This window comes from Mustela nigripes, chromosome 13 (assembly GCF_022355385.1).
Source record: "Mustela nigripes isolate SB6536 chromosome 13, MUSNIG.SB6536, whole genome shotgun sequence".
NCBI classification, from domain to species: Eukaryota; Metazoa; Chordata; class Mammalia; order Carnivora; family Mustelidae; genus Mustela; species Mustela nigripes.
Genome location: NC_081569.1, coordinates 719,007 through 737,877, shown reverse-complemented (window position 1 = coordinate 737,877; position 18,871 = coordinate 719,007). Strand labels below are relative to the sequence as shown.

At 47.7% G+C, this 18,871-nt stretch overlaps 1 protein-coding gene across 2 annotated transcripts in view; it reads right to left on the bottom strand.

The window, feature by feature from the left end:
• Positions 1-220: 220 nt before the first annotated feature.
• The window catches only part of MORF4L1 (mortality factor 4 like 1), a 21,847-nt gene continuing 3,196 nt past the window's right edge, over positions 221-18,871 (bottom strand). The window contains exons 2-13 of one of the 2 annotated variants that reach the window (XM_059371393.1): positions 15,150-15,196; positions 13,493-13,560; positions 9,993-10,109; positions 8,470-8,556; positions 7,966-8,046; positions 6,415-6,440; positions 5,854-5,942; positions 5,080-5,181; positions 4,171-4,259; positions 3,316-3,488; positions 2,738-2,822; positions 221-961 (exon numbers count right to left, since the gene is read on the bottom strand). In XM_059371393.1, the coding sequence (XP_059227376.1) occupies positions 877-961; positions 2,738-2,822; positions 3,316-3,488; positions 4,171-4,259; positions 5,080-5,181; positions 5,854-5,942; positions 6,415-6,440; positions 7,966-8,046; positions 8,470-8,556; positions 9,993-10,109; positions 13,493-13,560; positions 15,150-15,196 (1,049 nt within the window). In that variant the 3' untranslated portion in view covers positions 221-876. The remainder of the gene's footprint in view (positions 962-2,737; positions 2,823-3,315; positions 3,489-4,170; positions 4,260-5,079; positions 5,182-5,853; positions 5,943-6,414; positions 6,441-7,965; positions 8,047-8,469; positions 8,557-9,992; positions 10,110-13,492; positions 13,561-15,149; positions 15,197-18,871) is intronic. The other variant, XM_059371394.1, reaches the window with a different exon arrangement.

The window sequence follows — 18,871 nt, the reverse complement described above, 5'->3', positions numbered from 1 at the left end:
ACCGTCTAGAAAAAGTAGAGAAACAGCCCTGTGGGTCTTTAAGTACTCGGCCACGACTCGGGAGCCAGCTGCCAAGGATGAGAGGATTAGGGGTTGATGCTGAAGACACCCACCTCCTTCCATAAAGGACAAACAAGAAAATCACACACCTGCCTGAAAGATCACGGTCTAGACACGAAAAGAAAAGGTTTCAAAATGCATCCACACAAGCACATTGCTCTTTGAAATTTAAAGAAAAAATTTATTGAAGATCTGAAAAACAATTCCTAAAAGATTGACTTTTCCAGAAAACTGTAGCTACACAATGCATTGCGTCTATTATGTTAAAACGTGCATTAGACACAAATACAAAAACCATGAAACAAGCCACCATTCTTCAACAATCCGAGCGCAGGTAAAATGCCTAAGAACAACATGGATGGCCTGCAGGACGGGCTCCTTACCTGAAGCACCATTAAAAAAAAAAAGCACAAACGGATGAGTGTGTTCCGTTATATACACTGAAGTGAACCTTTGGCACTAGGAATCAGAGCATTTGTCATAGAGCATTAACACATATTATAAAAGTGCGTAGTGTCAAAGGAATAGAACCACCAGCATTCAAAGCAGCTTTGTCGACTAGGCAATAGAACAGGCTACAGTATGTCTCTCTGTTGTCCGTCACTGAATACACTGGTAGCAACTTTGAAATGAAAAAAAAGAAAAGAAAAGAAAAAAGGAGCTGTAACCCCTTTTATTTTTCTCTGTTTAAGGTCAAACAGAAAACAAACATCAACTCTGTTGTACGCTAACATTTTCAAAGTACATCATTTGTACAAGAGAAGGACTAAACAAACTGTGTTTACAGAGATCCAGACGAAGTGCGGGCCGCCGGCCTCACACGGCCTTCCGGTGGTACTCGGGGGGCGCCACTTCATAATCGCTGGCACTAAACAAGGCGGCCGAATTCTTTGCCAGGTATCTAAAAACAGAACGGGAGTCATTACAAAAGTGAAGGAGAAGCCCACCTCGATCTAAATCACGGCACAGACGCCGCACCGAACCGTTTCTCTGAAAAGAGACTAAAATAAACGCAGCCTCGCGGTAAAACACCTGCCACCCCAACTCAGATACACGGGGCCACACACACCAGACAGTGGGGCGTGAGGATGAGAAAGCCAAGTCATCGCATTTCGGAACAGTCAAGAACAGCTGTCTTCACAAGACCACCCTGAGAGCTGGGGCTGTGTTTAGGAAACAGATGTTGCACCCTAAAGGAACCTGCAGTGTCTTCTTTAGCTCTCTGACACTCATTGTATGAAATACAGATTCAGAAACTGCAACTGCCATGAAAACCAAAACGGGCCCTGCACTGAAGGGTCGGTGGCGTGACATTGTAGGAATTCACAGCAAGTCCAGACAGAGGGGACCCTCCTCATCTGAAGGGTGAGGACTCCCAACGCCACGTCCCTCTCCAGGCACATGCAGCAGTCTTGAGATTAGAAAACACGGGGTTATCACTCTAAGGAAATTCAAATACAGAAACAAAGTAGAAACCGACCACTGCAACCTTTCCTCCCAGAACGGTGCCCAGGAACGAATCCACCATTTGGTAGGATCCACACTTTTCTAGATCTTTCCCAGAGAACAAATGCTTCTCCACGAAGAGGGGACTCACACCCCCACTGCTCCTGCAGCGTGGCTGTTTTCAGCTGCCACAAGGTGGACAGCTTCCCCACTGGGATACTTGGAGCTGCAGCCTTCAGCAGCACCTGGCTGTGGAGAACGCGCTGCAGTATACGTGTGTCTCACACCTGCGTGCTTTGGCAAATGTCGGTGCACTTTCACATACCTACGGGGTCAGCTCTGGCCCGAGGGAAGCACGTGTGAAGCTTCCACAGGCACTGCTGAAATGCCCTCCGGAAAGCTGCCGGGAGCAGAACCACCCTCTTGCCCAGTTCTGCAGTCCGGTTCATCTCAGCCAGCACGACACAGACCCCCTGACCGTGGAGCCCTGCACACAGTTTCGGTAGGCTACTGAGCTGCCACTGCTGTGGGAGCCCACTGTGCCGCCCGTCCCTGCTTTACTCACCGTGATCACAACTCTTCCGTGTTACTATTTCTTTCTGGGTCACTACTTTTAATCACGGGATTTAACTTTTTACAGTCAAGATGTTTATTTCCTCTATTGTTTTGAGTATTTAGAAAGAACTTTCTCACTCTAAAAATAATGAAAATATTACCATTTTTTCCATCATTATCTTAACAGTTTCCATTAAAGATTTATGCTTTCGGGGCGCCTGGGTGGCTCAGTGGTTTGGGCTGCTGCCTTCAGCTTGGGTCATGATCTCAGGGTCCTGGGATCGAGCCCCGCATGGGGTTCTCTGCTCCGCAGGAAGCCTGCTTCCCTCTCTCTCTCTCTCTCTCTTTCTCTGCCTGCCTCTCTGCCTACTTGTGATCTCTGTCAAATAAATAAATAAAATCTTAAAAAAAAAAAAAATTTATGCTTTCGATTCATGTAGAATTCTGGCCTGTGACTTCAGCATGCATCCCATTTGTCTCCTTCCAGAAGCCTTCGAGCCAGCTGTCCCCGACAGACGCCGGTCCGGCACCGCGGCAGCCGCGCGGCACTCTCCTCCCCACGCCCGCGCTGCACACGCGGCTCTCGCTCGTGCCGCCTACGGGGCCGGCGGACCAGGGATCGCCGGTGCACTGCGCTAACTCATGTTCTTAATTCCAAGCCGACCCTTCCACTTACTTCAGGAAATCATGAAGATAATTTAGCAACAATGCAAGGCTCTTTTCATCCAGAGGAGTATAGGCCAGCATCGCTCCAATCCGCACTGAGTAAACAAGATAATGGAGTCAAGGTTACACCAGAGACAGCACTAGAAGCACCGTTTTATTATGTGGGGCAACAAATGCAATCACGATTCCTTTAAAATACATGATTTTAGAAACTCTTCACTTTTAAACAAATTTGGTAACATTTTAGATAAAAAGTTCGACTGAAATGGAATGTTCGGGTCATTTTCTGGTACCCTTTAATGTCAATTACAAAAGACAAAAAATATTAAAAACCCCAAGGACAGGGGCGCCTGGGTGGCTCACTGGGTTAAGCCTCTGCCTTCAGCTCAGGTCTTGATCCCAGGGTCCTGGGACCGAGCCCTGCACCGGGCTCTTTGCTCAGCGGGGGGTCTGCTTCTCCCTCGAGTTCTCTTCCTTCCGCCCCTCCCCACCACTTGTTACTCTCAGATAAAATCTTTAGAAAAAAAAGATAAAAAAATAAAAAACCAATGTATAAAAAGTAAATTTTTTTCCTCAACAGGACCTTACCAAATAATCTCAGTAGATGCGGTGCCCCGTACACCTGGGACATGGGCGCGTCCGGGTGGTCGGCAAGGATCTCGGCATACTGTGGCCTCTCAAATTTGTACAGGAGCTGAGTGCCCAACATCACGTTAAAGTACTCCTTTATCCCGGCCACAACCTCATTAACAGCATACTCCCTGACACAAAGACAAAAATATTTACTTTCAAAACGGATCACTTAGGGGCGCCTGTGTGGCTCAGTGGGTTAAAGCCTCTGCCTTCGCCTCAGGGTCCTGGGATCAAGGCCTGCGCCGGGCTCTCTGCTCAGCAGGGAGCCTGCTTCCCACCCACCCACCCCCCAGCCTACTTGTGACCTCTGTCAAATAAATAGATAAAATCTTCCAAAAAAAAATTTAAAAAGTCACTGAAAAGAACTGAAAAATGGGGATTAATTCAACCAGCATTAAGAGCAAGGGACTAGAACGGCAATGAACTTTTAACTAACAAAATTTTTTAAAGGGATTTAAACAAAAGAACAAGAAAAATCAATTCCAAAAATAAAACCAGTGGTAAGCAAACTACAGCCCTCGAGCTAAGAACAGTTTTTAAAAAACATTCGCAAGCAACTGTATTTTACATGGTTATGTGTGTGCTCGTACATAATGGGCACATATTTTTACCTGAAACATTTACTGTCTGGCCCAGAAAGAAAGCATTTGCCCAGCAAACTCCACGTCGAAGCAATGAAATGCTACTTTGCTGGTTTCTGATGGCATTGTTTTTAAGAATAAGTGGCCATTTCAAAGGATTTATTTGGAAATAAAAATACTTAAAAGAAAAATATCTCTGTGTATACTTAAAAAATTTATGTATTCTTACTTATTATCTGTGTTTCCTCGAGATTTCTTGTAATTCGCATAATCCTCTAGAATAGAATCCACATTCTTCTTGGCAGGAAGATAAAAGAGCTACAAAAACAAAACCACACTTAAATAACACAGTATTTTTTTTTTTAATTACACTGAAAAGCTTTGATGCAACACAAGACCACCTAACAGTTATGAAATAGGAAATAGCACTGTTCAGCACTTACAACATGGGCTAATGTGGCTGCAGAACTAATAAAAATCTTGTTTTAGTCATTTCAAGTACGTAGCCAAGCGGGACTAGCGGCTGCTGTACTAGCTGTCACGGCTCTAAAGGCTAGTCACGTGCCAGACACACCTTCCTGCCATTCAGTCCATGGAATGTGCCACAGAGAAACGCAGAACCGCGGCTCCCTGGCACTGACATGGTTTACTCTATGTGGGTCACGCACCAGACCCTGCTCGAAGCACACGCGAAATCGCTTTTCATCCTCATCCCGTCAGTCGTGGGAGGTGGGACACACAGCACAAAAGGGCTGAGGAACCCGTCTGAGCTAAGTAACTGGTGAGGCCAAGGTTTGAATCCAGCAGTTCAGCTCAAGAACCAAATCAGGTCCATCTGCTGTTGTCTAGGCCTGAGCCCCAAGCAGTCACACTTCTCGCCCCCCCATCCCTGCCTACGCCATCTAAGAACGTGGCTCCTCGTTCTGGATCTGATGGCTGAGAGCAGTTGTCGAGGTCACACCTGTACGCGCTCGTCCTCAGACCTGGAGCTGGAGAAGAGTCAGCTTCCTTAAACTGAAGGGAGCCACGAACACCTTGCAGGAGGCCTTCAACAGTCAAGTCTGTACAATTTTTTCTCAAAACTGTTTTCCACACTGTGAAGAACATCTGAGGACAATCTGAGTCGCTTTCAAGGTACCTGTTTTTGTCGGGTAATTAGGTCCCAGTCATCGACAAGCCACGGTTTTAGCTCCTCGGGAATCTTCACTTTCACTTCAACTCTGTTCATGAAGGTTTCCTCCTGGACAGAAAAGGGAACGGCATTAAAAACCTACTTTTTCCCATGGACACAAACTACAATTCAGGGCTTTTCTCCACCTTTAGAGGCACCACTAAAGTACCCAGACGGACTGCAGAGCCGCCGTTCAGAAATTCTTAAATGAAAACCCCGACCGCTAAGCCGCTGGGAGGAAAGCATCTCGCCCTCACAGGTAACTGGGTCTACTCGGTGCCTTTCCGTACCGAGGCAGCACCTCGTCAGCGCACTCTCTTCTGCAAGCACTCGGCGCGCTCTCGCATGGTACTTCTGTATTTCTATTACACGCCATTTACCTTCACAAGTATTTCCCATCTATTGTCGATATCCAAGGACTGTTCCAAGTATGACCACCTTGAACTTAATACATAAAATTAAACAAACTGACTCCTAATGAAGTCTTTAATAACCACCATGAAGGTGTCTATTCTGAGAATGCGCCACTCTAAGTACACCCGTTTCCTAACCTCGACGTCAGAAATGTAAAAATGTTACATCAAAATTAAATTCAAGCCCTACTTCCAAATTCATAACTTTGGAAATCAGGAATGATTTTATCACTCAGAAATTCTAAACTCATGAAAACTCAATTTCTGCTTGTTTACTGCACAAAGTACTACACTAACACGCGACTTACGAAGGTAAGGCACTACTCACGCTCTCCACGGTGGGGTCCACGCGGGCCCTCTTCTTGCGAGGTGGCGGCGGGGTCTCACTGGTGCTGCCGCCATCCCCATTCCCGGGGGCTGCACAGGTTTGGGGGGGGGGGATTTTCAGCTTAATAGAGGAGAAACTCACAAGGAAAACAGTCTGAACCCCCAGGGCTCCCACTTGCCCATCACACAGGAGTTGCTCAGGTCCGCCACAGAGAACCACAGTCCCACCACAAACAGCTCACAAACAGTTCTACCGAACATCTAGCGTAAGGCAACATTTCACAGTATCTTACATTTATTAAAAAAAATACTGTCTTCTCCATCAAAACTAAACATGCCACAGGTTCCTCCATGTAAAAACAGTATCAGAGCTGGGTCTCTAGTTCCCCAGGACCACACTAGGATGTAGGGACTCGAGAATGCTGCTGTGACTCCGCTCTGACATGATCAACAAACACGCTTACTCTGAAAACTCTGTAAACTTTAACATTTAACACTAATTTCAAACAGCAAATGCTATAAAGATAAAATAATGAATTTTACCAAATTTAATATTTCTTACCTTTCTGTTTGTTCTTTTTGGTTTTCCTAAAAGGAGAATGGGAGAAAAGAGAAAGAAAAAAAGTGATTACTGCTAGCAGAAGTTCCCTTTGACCAGGATTAAGTTCACAGAGAAATACCGCCTTGGAGGGTGAGACCAGGCTGTGAACCGCTCCCTGGTCAGACGACAACTTTCCCTGACGGCTGGCTACACGCACACCTCCCTCCACAGAGTACAAAAGTAAACCAAGCCACGTGGGCAGACTCCAAGGATATTACTAATTTACAAGTCCACTGCATATGTTATGTAGTTTCTAAGAACATTGTTCTACCCCCAGTCCCGCAAGTTCAAGTACCCCCGTGAGCTAGGCACCGGACACCTCCGGGACGCACAAACCGCCCTCACCGGCCCCTGTCGCCCTGTGCTCCTCTCAACCGGCTACTCCCTCCTCCGCTCTTCCCTGCACAAAACGAAGCTTCTCTCCTTCTTCTTGGTCATCTCAAATTGCAACTTAACTCCTGTCCATTTACAAACTAGCGAACAGCAAATTACTCATTTTAATTTCATACGTGACTATTTATAATAGAGTACAAGGAAACCAGGAACCAAACCAGAACACTACAGGAGGCTGACTCTTCCGCTTTAAAAAACATTCATAAATATTACTAACTCTACTGATCTAATTTAGAGCACAGGGTTCATTTAACAACTCAAATTCACTTTATGTTCACGTGTTAGCACAAGTCTGGCCATCCAAAAGTACAGGGTTTTTTTTCCTGTCTCCCCAAGTTTAATTTCTGGAACACAAGTACTTGTTGGGACAGCACTTCTGGGTCAGATTAAACCATGAACTTTTACTGCTACGTCTCAAGAACAGGGAGGGACCAGAAGAAACCGAGAGCCCTGACATGCTCACTCCTTACCCACGCGTTCTATGCCACAGAATTAAAGAAAAAACACTGACAACTGACCCTAACTCTGAAATCTATAAACTACACTTCACTGAATCACAGCAGTAAAGACTCACAGACATTCTTGCTTCAACCTTCTTGCTTACGTTAATTAAACAAGCCAGTTTCTCCCACTATGCAGCCCATTTCCTACAGCAAGCTGCTGGTGTTGTCTGTGGTCCTTTCTCTAACCCATGACTATGTAGTATATAGTCAGAAAAACAGCTGTTAAATTCAATTTAAAGAGTAACTGGGGGTGCCTTGGTGGCTGAGTGGGTTGGGCCTTCAGCTCAGGTCATGATCCCGGCGTCCTGGGATCGAGGCCGCATCAGGCTCTCGGCTCGGCAGGGAGCCTGCTTCCCTCTCTCTCTGCCTGCCTCTCTGCCTACTTGTGATCTCTGTCTGTCAAATAAATAAATAAAATCTTAAAAAAAAAAAAAATAAAAAGGTAACTTCATATCTTCTATGTCTCAAATGAGATTCATCCAGCATATTCCTGGCGTTTTCAAGTTAAAATGTTCTAGTTTCCATTTTCGATAAATCCTAACACATGGTAAGTACTGAGTTTGAATTTTACTTGTAGAATTATATGCAAAATTGAAACAAAGACAGAGCTTCTTACACTTCAACATTCTTCTGTTGCAGACCAGACGTCTTCTTTCCCGGGGCAGCCCCTCTCATCTTCCCCTCTGCATACTGCTCCCTTCAAAAATAATTTCAACAGTTGTCATTAAATGAGTACTTATGTGGAAAAATAAATTGTCCCAGCTCGATTCCATTTGAAATTTATATGCCAACTGAGGTCCCACGTCCCCTTCCCAAGTGTAACTCCCACAGAGCCCAAGAGCCCAAGATCACATGAGTTTGCAACCACAGGAATTCCCAACAACACCCTGCTGTTTTCTATCGACCACTATAGACAGACTCAAGAAATGACGGGTATCTACTTCCTTTTTCTAGGAAAGGCTTCTGACAGCCTAAAGTTTAAAGCCCCAACACAGCAGCTGACAGGTACCAAGAATCATTTTGTAGGCAAGAGGCCAACATAATTTCTACTATTCATTCCATTTTCCAAAATTAACTTACAGACATTTCTCCTCATTCTCACGCTACAAAACAAACTTACTGGTTGGCTTTTTGGAGTTCCCGCTGTTTCTGCAGATTGGTATCCACGTATTTGAGCACTCTGCTTTCTGGAACCCATTCATCCCAACTGAAATAGACAAAAGTGAAATTATCATTCAAAGTTATTTTTATCACTATTCAGACTTTGTCCACCAATTACTCTTTAGAGATCCAAGAGGTAAGACTTTGGATTTCTCTGACGACATTTAATTTACTAAGACTACAAATCCATTCTCAAATGAGTATCTGTTCTGTAAAGGAAGGAAACATTTCATACCCTCATAAGCTGCATTCCAAATCGTAGCTGCCACATTAATTACAAAAACACATTATTCAAATCCTTCTTCAAATGACTTAGGAGCATGGCACTTAACAGCAAAGTCCCTAAGCAACTACCCTTACCGAGTAAAGAGATCCTGAAGAATTTTAACTCCCAGAAAAGGGAAAAAGAGTCCGTCAAAAGCTAATAATATGGAACATAACAGCAATGTTACAAAACTAGCTATGCATTCCTTTCATCACCTGTAAAATGGGTGTAACTGTACCTACCTTTATGGAACAGTTATAAAAATTAAAACAGTACGTGTAAAACAGGAGTCTGACACGTGAGACACACTCAAGGCTGGTCAGGAACACGATCAGGTCTAGCACACTCAAACACCATCCGGACCAGCTGCGCTAAGTCCGCAGATCAAACCATCACCCGACGGTTTCTCAGACTACACTGTCCTCAACCTTCACTCACAAATGCAGGCACTAACTTCCAAGACCTAATCAGAAAGATCGCTTTAAACATCAAAAGGGAGAACCAACCACTCTTTAAAAGTATCTAGTTGTGGGCATCTGGGTGATTCAGTCAGTGAAGCATCTACCTGAGGCTCAGGTCATGACCCCGGGGACCTGGGATTGAGTCCCGCATCGGTGGGGGACTCTTCTCCCTCTCCCTCTGCCTGCTACCCCTGCTTGTGATCCCTTTCAAATAAATAAAATCTTAAAAAAGAAAAAAAAAAATCTAGGGGCACCAGGGTGGCTCAGTGGGTTCCCGGGGTCCTGGGATCAAGCCCAGCATCTGGCTCTGCTCAGCAGGGAGCCTGCCTCCCTCCCGCATCCCCTACCCTACCCCACCCCACCCCACCCCACCTCCCTGCCTGCCTCTCTGCCTACTTGTGATCTTTCTCTGTCAAATAAATAAATACAATCTTTGAAAGAAAAAAAAAATCTAGTTGCTTTAGCATTCTGGCACTTAGTAAAGCTCCTTCAAGATTTCTGATGCAGTTTTTCTCCAAAGGGGAAATCAGAAACAAGGTATTTCGTAGGGAACGCTGAACTATTCATGCAAAGTGATTCTTTCCTCCTGCCGAGGGAGCTCCTTTAGTGACACAATTCAATATATTTCAAAGCAAAATCTTTTATTGAATGATTCCCCACTCTGACCTCTTACATAAGATAGCCAAAGGAGAATAAGTAATTAAAGCGCAATCCTCAACATGATTTCCTAGAGAAAACTTTAAAACATGCATTTACCTAGAGGTCAGGAGGGGGTGGTGTACTGAGGGAGCTCCTTCAGGAACAGGAAAAAGGGCTACAATATCCTCACGTGTCTTCAAAGCTTTCTCAGAGCGCCTGGGCCTCCCAGCACTTCTGATACAGACAGCACAGTACAAAGTAATCTCAGTAACTAGGTGCAGAATTTAGCTTAAGCTTTATTAAGATTTATTTACAAATGGAATATTTAAATGTCTGTGTCAACAAGTTCCAATAAGGTCTTTGAAAATTTAGAAATATGTTATTTCTATAATATATTGTGCTTCTGAAACTATGTATATAGTTACTAAAGTTTAAAAAACTCCAATCTGGAGACTGGGTTTCTGCTGCATGACTTCCTGAAGATAAGGTATTTGACAAACCATTTTCAAAATGAGAATCTTACTTTTACTTACACATCTACTTTTATCTAGTTCCACGCTCTCTAAATCCAGGGGAGCTGTCAATCTTTCTTCACCACAAAGTCCCATTTTGGACCACGAAAAATCCCTCCCCACTCCTATCCAACCAGATCTAAATAAACACTTCGATCTAAAAACCAAATCAAGGGGAGCCTGGCTGGCTCCGTCAGCAGAGCGTGCAACTCCTGCTCTCCAGGTCCTGAGTTCAAGCCCCAAACTGGGCACAGTATTTACTTTAAAACCCTTGCTGAACCACAGGAAGTGAAATACCTTTTGCTCTGAGGAACACCACTACTAGGGCAATAACTGAAGGCCAGACGTTCAAAATTTTCCTAAGGCACAGTTGAGAATTTTCTAACGGTAGCTTGTCACTAATTCCCACAATTCCAGTGACCTGTGGCATTACTCACACAGTACTAAGTAGAAACATAACACACTTGTTGGGCATTTGCATAACTCTTCCCCATTTCAAAATGGGTTTATTTAAAGGCTTCTCTAAATACTAAGATCAGATTTTCCACAATTATGCATTCTGACTTATATTCCAAATCACCTACAAAAAATACACCTTTGTTCATTAATATCCTCAATACACCTAAGAGACATTAGAGATCTCTAATGTTTAGTGCCATTTTTAAGTTCTTCTTCCAAGGAATCAGTATATAAAAATTAGCTGAAAATAAATCTACACGGGGGAGCCTGGGTGGCTCAGTGGGTTAAAGCCTCTGCCTTCAGCTCAGGTCATGATCTCAGAGTCCTGGGATCGAGCCCCACATAGGGCTCTCTGCTCAGAGGGGAGCCTGCTTCCTCCTCTCTCTCTGCCTACTTGTGATCTCTGTCAAATAAATAAATAAAATCTTTAAAATAAATAAATATATATATATACGTTCTATCATTTACTTGTGTTACTGAATTCTATCAAAGGAAAAAACATTATCTTAAAACCGCAGAATCAGGAAATACAAGCACTTGGCACTTTCAAAATTTCTTATAAACTACAAATCCCACTCAAAATCCAAGTCTTTAAACTATACAAATCTACCTGTAATTTTACACAAAATATTATACATAAAAAAGAGTTAAAGCACAAAACCTGTGTGTTCACAGCCATTCAGGAGAAATCTTAAAACAATTATTTACAAGTGTAAATAGGTAAGGGAGCAAATCTGTGCCATGAATTTGCGGTTTTTCTTTGATTTTCTGGATAGAGTTTAACTTTCCCATACGACAGGCACAAATGAGATCTTCTACTGTGTGGAGAGGACAGAGAATCTTCCTGGACTGTAACGCTCTCAGCTGTACCCGACACTGACAGAGCGCCCCCCTGTATCATCAATCTACTGCACGACTGAAGCACAGTTTCAATATTTTCTCAATAGGGAAAGCTACAATACACATCAGGAGCCATATGATGAACTTTCCTGCATATTAGAAATAATTCAGATATTAGGAATCACACTTAAAATCATAGTTTACGGGGCGCCTGGGTGGCTCAGTCATTAAGCGTCTGCCTTCGGCTCAGGTCATGATCCCAGAGTCCTGCTCAACAGGAAGCCTGCTTCTCCCTCTCCCACTCCCCCCCCGCACCGTTTATGTTCCCTCTCAGTTAAAATCTCTTAAAAAACTAAAAAATAAAAAAAAATTTTTTTTTTATAAAACCAGTTTACTTCTACAAAACAGAAGGGTAATTTTCTCCATGGTTTTCCCAATTTATTATTTATAATCCTATCTGTCATTATTATTAGCTTGATTTCTAAGTGGGGGGAAAAATCACAAGGAACAGGCTTTCACACATTTTAGATTTCCACCTTTCTACCACTGTACTAATGGAAGAAAAGTGAAGAGCCTGGTATTTCTTCTTGGCTAAAAGCATTCTGTGAAAAATTTTTCTAAGAAATAAAACTGGGCTGGGTCACCTAAACAAGACCAAAGTCACAGGGCCAGTGAGAGTCAGAGAGAAGCTCCTTCCACAGCACCCGAGTGCTCACGGCATCCGACGGCTTGCTCACATGGGGACCAGGCACCAGGACACAGCGACGTGATACAAAACCTTCAAAGTTGATAGAAAATAACCCCAGAAGAACTACCTTCTGGCAATCTTTGAAGGACAAAACACCACCAATTAAAGTAATTTAAAGTCTCTGATAGTAAAAATTACAGACTTCAATGTTGAAAACCAAAAATGAGTAAATTATTAGATGTGATTATTTGTGGGTCCCCAGGAGAAAGAGTCATCGCTGGAAAAGAAAGCGCCGCTGGCTAGATATTCTAGAACACGTTCAGTCTACTGTCCGCTCCTGGTAGCGAATCCGTACACCACTCCTTAAAAAAGAAAGTCGGGACGCCTGGGTGGCTCAGTTGGTTAAGCAGCTGCCTTCGGCTCAGGTCATGATCCCAGCGTCCTGGGATCGAGTCCCACATCGGGCTCCTTGCTCAGCAGGGAGCCTGCTTCTCCCTCTGCCTCTGCCTGCCATTCTGTCTGCCTGTGCTCACTCTCTCCCCCTCTCTCTCTGATAAATAAATAAAAAAAAAAATTTAAAAAAAAAAAAAAAAAGAAAGTCTAACTCTTCACGGTGAAAACTTAGGCTCTGCAATTAAATTTTTGTATCTTTATTAAACCATATTCTAAAAAGTGAACACGTGAAATCCCTCTCTGCCAACACTTACATTGTCCAAGTTCAGAACATAGATTGGTCATTACTTCCTCATCAATCAACCTTATCCTTTTTCCTTTTTAGGCAAAAAATCCAACCAGCTCGGAGTGTAACTGTTTGCAATTAGTAACTGAGTTTATGCGAAGGAAAAAACACGAACTGTCCTAAAATGTACCAAAACCAGGAAAAAAAAGTAGTTGGTTGACTATTACTAGACATTATACTACAGCACGAGAAATAATCCAAAGAACTTAAAATAAAATGGCTCTGCAGCCTAAAATCTATTACTGTCTTCATCCTACACAAACACAGGTTACGCTAAAACCATACGAGAATTAAGAGGCTTGGGTTCGTGACACACATGACACAGGCTACCTTGTTAGAAATAAAACATTGCTTTTAAAGGTCTAATGCTAATACTCACTTTTTATTCCAACCACTGTAATGTATAAAGTATTTCACTTGTTTGTCCTTTATGGCAACCTTTACACACTGAAATAAAAAAGAAAGAATTCACTCAGAAATAGTTTTTGAGAAAGAAGATGACCATCTGGTACGCTTTTCGGGTTATGCAATCTTTCAGACACTCCACTCGAACTCTGTGGCCAAAAATGAGGACACGATGTGTCGGTCACGACCAGTGTTGGAGCTTCTCATTCACAGACGAGTCATACAACTACCTCACAACCACCAGCTGCCGGAGCAGGTCCAGCAACGCAGAAGAGGCCACCCTGACCCTCACATCAGTGGCTCGATTCGCTCTCCAAGAACAGCTCACAAAAGCCGTGTCTGCACTTTATCCACGTACGCCAGTCAGAAGCGTCCCACGAGTCCAAAACATCCAGCTCAAGGACGTCAGGTATACCATATTGTTCCAGGTGTCATTAACTTATGGGAGACAACGAACTGTTTCACTGCAGAGTATTAGCAACCAGCAAAGTGACATGTTCTTCTTAAAAGCGCCGGGCCACCAGCATGCATGACAGAGAAGTTACTAACCCTGACGAGCGATCACTACCCGCTGGGGATGGAAGTCTCTATCTTGGGCAAACCAGGAGAACCGGGACAGTTAAGCTAGTCCAACAGCTATTTAAACACTGTTTACTGGAGTTTCTGCTGCCAGAGGGACTGGCTGGGTCAGGGGAGTTGACACAACAAACGGGATATTCAGGGACAGAAATGACCAGCAGAGCTCACAAGGTACTTACAAACTGTTAGTATGACATCACGGAGATGTTCACGCACATAAAGTTACCAGATTCTCCATAAACCCAATTCAGCCATTTCAGAACTTTAAGAACACACATCGAATCTATGTATTCGAAACAGAGGAAAAACAGTGCACGTGGCTATTACCCGGTCACAAGGGCCCTTTGCGACTGTTGGGACCACTTTCACACACACAGATGCTCACCACGAATGCCACAGAAACCGCACTGAACGCGGCACATTCTGTACACCGAGCTTGAAAACTACAAGCATTGACTACCCTCACACCCGACGTACGTGCGCTAGAAGTTACCGGAATGGAACACTAGCAACACTTTTCACTGGGGAAGGTCTCCTCTCGTTTGCCTCCAGGGGAGTGTGAAACCGGGTTCGACAAGAGGAGCGCAGCACCAGCATAGAGGAAAGGAAACCCCTGGGATTCACACTCTGACAGACACCCCCACCAGGAAGGCAGGCGTCTTCACACGCGGAACGTCTACACTGAGCTTGGCACAGGCAACCAGCTCAGGCTCACTCCGCGTTCCACACTTCCACCCAAAGCCGACCGCGGCAGCCCTTTCTCACCAGTCACTAAGTACACAATGCAACTCGCTCCCACAAAGAACCAGTCTTCTACCTTTCCCCTCAAACGCTCCTTCAGCAGCTGGGCCTTCAGCGGGTCGCAAGGCAAGGGGCAAGGCGGCTGTGCCGCGTCTGACCCACTCAGCGAGCGAGAGAAGATGCCAGACTCTAGGGACTACTCATCCGTGAAAACGGCCACTGCCTGTCTTCCCACCAAGCCCTGCAACCTGAGGCTAGAGTCATGTCATCGGTCAGCTCAGCCGACTTCTCAAAGGAAAACGGCGTCATACCTTTGCTTCATAAAGAAGAGGCCCGTGAAAGCACAGCACTCGCTCACCTGGAAAAGTGAAGAAAAACATGCTGAGTTAATTGTAATTTCTCTTCGTAGCTAAGGGTCACACGTGAGAGCCGTCACACCCGCACTCGCACGTACTGCTCACAAACCGGGAGCACGGCCGTGTACAGATTAACGCTTCAGCTCCCACCTCAGCCGTGCCCCACGAAACAAGACCTTAGCACGCACTGTAAAGAGCAAAAAACGACGGGAATGTCAATCGTCTTAGATCATCAAATCATCTATCTCCTGGCTAAGCCCATAAAATTCTGTAATATCTACCTTTCGGCAGAGTTTGAGTTTGGTTTTTGGGGTTTTTTTTTAAGATTTTATTTATTTATTTGACAGAGAGAGATCACAAGTAGGCAGAGAGGCAGGCAGAGAGAGAGGAGGAAGCAGGCTCCCTGCTGAGCAGAGAGCCCGACGAAAGCAGAGGCTTCATCCACTGAGCCACCCAGGTGTCCCCCCCCCCTTTTTTTTTAAGATTTTGTTTATTTATTTAAGAGAACTCGAGGGAGGGAGAGGAAGCAGCAGACTCCCTGCTGAATAATGAGCGAGGAGCCTGACAGGGGCTGATTCCAGAAACCTTAGATCATGACCTGAGCCAAAAACAGATGCTTAGCCCACTGAGCCACCCAGATGCCCCTAGCTCAACCCTTAAGAAACCACAGGGCAATAAAGTTTTCACCATTTTAAAATATTACTGTTACTTTTTTAAAAAACTGACAGCTGGGGCACCTGGGTGGCTCAGGTCAGGATCCCGGGGTCCTGGGATCCAGCCCCACATGGGGCTCCCTGCTCAGCAGGAAGCCTGCTTCTCCCTCTCCCACTCCCCCTGCTTGTAGTTCTCTCTCTCACTCTGTCAAATTTTTAAAATCTTAAAAAAAACAAAAACCTTTAGGGGCGCCTTGGGTGGCTCAGTGGGTTAAGCCTCTGCCTTCGGCTCAGGTCATGATCCCGGGGGCATCAGGCTCTCTGCTCAGCAGGGAGCCTGCTTCTCTCTCTCTGCCTCTGTTGCACCTCTGCCTGCTTGTGCGCAAACGCGCTCTCTCTCAACAAATAATAAATAAAATCTTTAAAAAAAAAAGAATAAAAAAAACCTTTTTACATAAATAAACTGGCAACTTACAAACCTTCAACATAAGTTACTCTAAAGCAGATCAGTATATTCACTTTCGACATAGGATACTCAGGCTCTCACATACCTACGGGGCACCGTCAGAACAGGGGTTCTGTCCGTGGAGAGCAACATTCTGCACTCCCCACCGGATGTCCTTTGATCTTCCCGCGCAACAGGAGTGAGTGAGGAGCTGCCACAGAAACAGCTGGTGCAAAAGCACAGAGACCTGACAAGCCAACACTACCACTGGGGCACAGACCACATGCAGCAAGTAGAAATCAGAGTTACACCGATCACCCAGTGCCTATGTGTCGCATCATGAAGTCGGGACCGGACCCTGTCAGAAGGATTCCCAAATCTGCCCAACAGTCTCTTGGAGTTTTTAAAACTGCAGCTGCTCCAGCTTTCCCACGAGCACCCAGGAACGCTCATCAACCCTCTCCATGTCACTCTTGTGCAGTGGTCCCCTCTGAAGACCCCACCGGAGGCTGCTGGGCCCGTGCAGAGCCTCCCGTGGAGACCCCAGGCAGGAAGACCCATCAAGGACCTCTCCGCAGACTCCGTGCTGAGGAGAGAATTGGGTCTAAACCAAAAGCAGTTGAGGAGGAGGGACAGGCAAGCAAAAACAGCAGGTTTAAACTGATGTCCAGGCTGGTGCGGGCACTAACCAGAACAGGAAATGGAGGGAGGCGGCTCAGACCCCTTTCGGACTGCATGACAAGGCTGCAGCCCGTCCAAAACGGAGCTCTAGTAAGCAGCTGGGGACCAAGTCCAGAGCTCAGGAGAGCGTCTGGCTGGAGCCACCCCTGGACACCACGGGCAAGGACGAGACCCTGGGATACAGACAAGGTGCAGCGCCAACAGCAGCACCAGAGAGCAGGACTCCGTCCCCTAACCTCCCCGCCCAGCTGCAGTTCAGACACTCGTGAAGGGCACCCGGGGGGGGCCGGCTGGTCAAGCGCCCAGCTCTTGATCTCAGCTCAGCTCATGACTTCAGCGTCAGGAGATTGAGACCCCCGTGGGCTCCACGCTGAACATGGAGCCTGCTTAAAAACGAATACTAAAGACCCCCTGAAAACGGCCTTCTGCCAAAGACAAGGGCAAGGAGGCCAAGGCCCTTGTGACCCCCGTCCTAGCTACCAGACCCGCTCCTCCTGACAGACGCACAGCGAGCAGGCGGCCAGTCAGCCAGGAGAACCCACTCCCACAGCCCGTGCTGGGTAAAAGGGGACAGACCGGTAAGGGGGCAGGAGAGCGGAGCATGGGGTCAGATGCGCCCTGGAAAGACCTGCTCCGCTCCCAAGACCAAGGTCAAGGTACTCTGTCCAGGCTCTCCCAGGCAGGGCCACCGAGGTTCCAACGCCCCCTGCTCCCACTGGTCGGGGCTAGCACCAGCTGGCCAGCCCCTGACCGCGGGCAGCCGGCCGGTCACTCCCCGCCGGCACAGAACTTCCAGGCGAGGATGCGGCCGCACGCACACCGGCGGCCCTCGCACACCTCGCATCGGAGCCGTCACCGCAGTCCCCCGGAACCGGGAAAGAGAGCGTCCGACCACGCGGCCACCATCCCAGAAGCAAAGACGTTGCGCGGCGTCCAAGGCCCCCTGCCCGCGTCCTGGCAGGCACCGCGCTCCAAGCCTGGCCGCGGACACACCGCTGGAGCGGCCGAGCGCCAACGCCAGCGCCGCCCGGCCCGCGCAGTACCGTCTCCCGCGGCACGCGGGCCCTCCGCCGTCGCCCCCTACTCTGTCCCCATCACCCCTTTGGTTGACGACTAAAGCGCTTCCTCCAGGAAGCCCTCTGGGACTGCTCCGGACCCGGCCGTCCGCGCCGCGGCCCCCGACAGGCTGGCGAGCCCGGAGCACACGGGTCAGCGACGGGGCCGACGCCGAGACCGCGGTGTGGACACGCGGGCGATGACGTCATGCCCCTGGGGTGGGGGCGCCGCACCTGTCGGTCCACCCGAGCCAATCCCACCGCCGCCGCGACTCCGGGGTCACCGGGAGCGGGACCCACACCGCGGCGCGGGACCACGAGAGCGCGCGCGGGGCTTGGAGGGGGGGTCGTACCCGAAATAGTCCGTTTCGTGTGTCCTTCCGAGCCCCCCGGCCCGAACCGTGCGCACCGCCCGCGCCGTCGGGCGGACCACGGGGGCGTCGGCGGGCCGTCCAGGTGGGAGCGAGGGCGCCGCGCGTCCCGGCCCCCGGCCCCCCGGCGCCGCCGCTCGCTCCACGGGAAGGCCGACACTCGGCGACGGGCGGCCCGCTCGGCTGCACGCTCCGCCCGCGACCCCCCGCCCGCCGCCGCCGCCGCCGCCGCCGCCGCCGCACAAAGCCCCGCGCGGCCGCCGGGAGGGGGCGCTGCGCGCGCGAACGCCGGCGGCCATGATGGCGCGGCGGCCTCGCAGCGGCCATTTCGCAGCGGCGCGCTCCCCCCGCGCGGGGCCCCGCCAGGCGCCCCCACGCCCGCCAGGCGGCCGCCCCCCACCGCGGGCGCCCCCCGTGCCCTCAGGCCGAGGCGGGCGGGGCGCCGGCCGCGGGGCCGTCCCGGGCCTGGGGC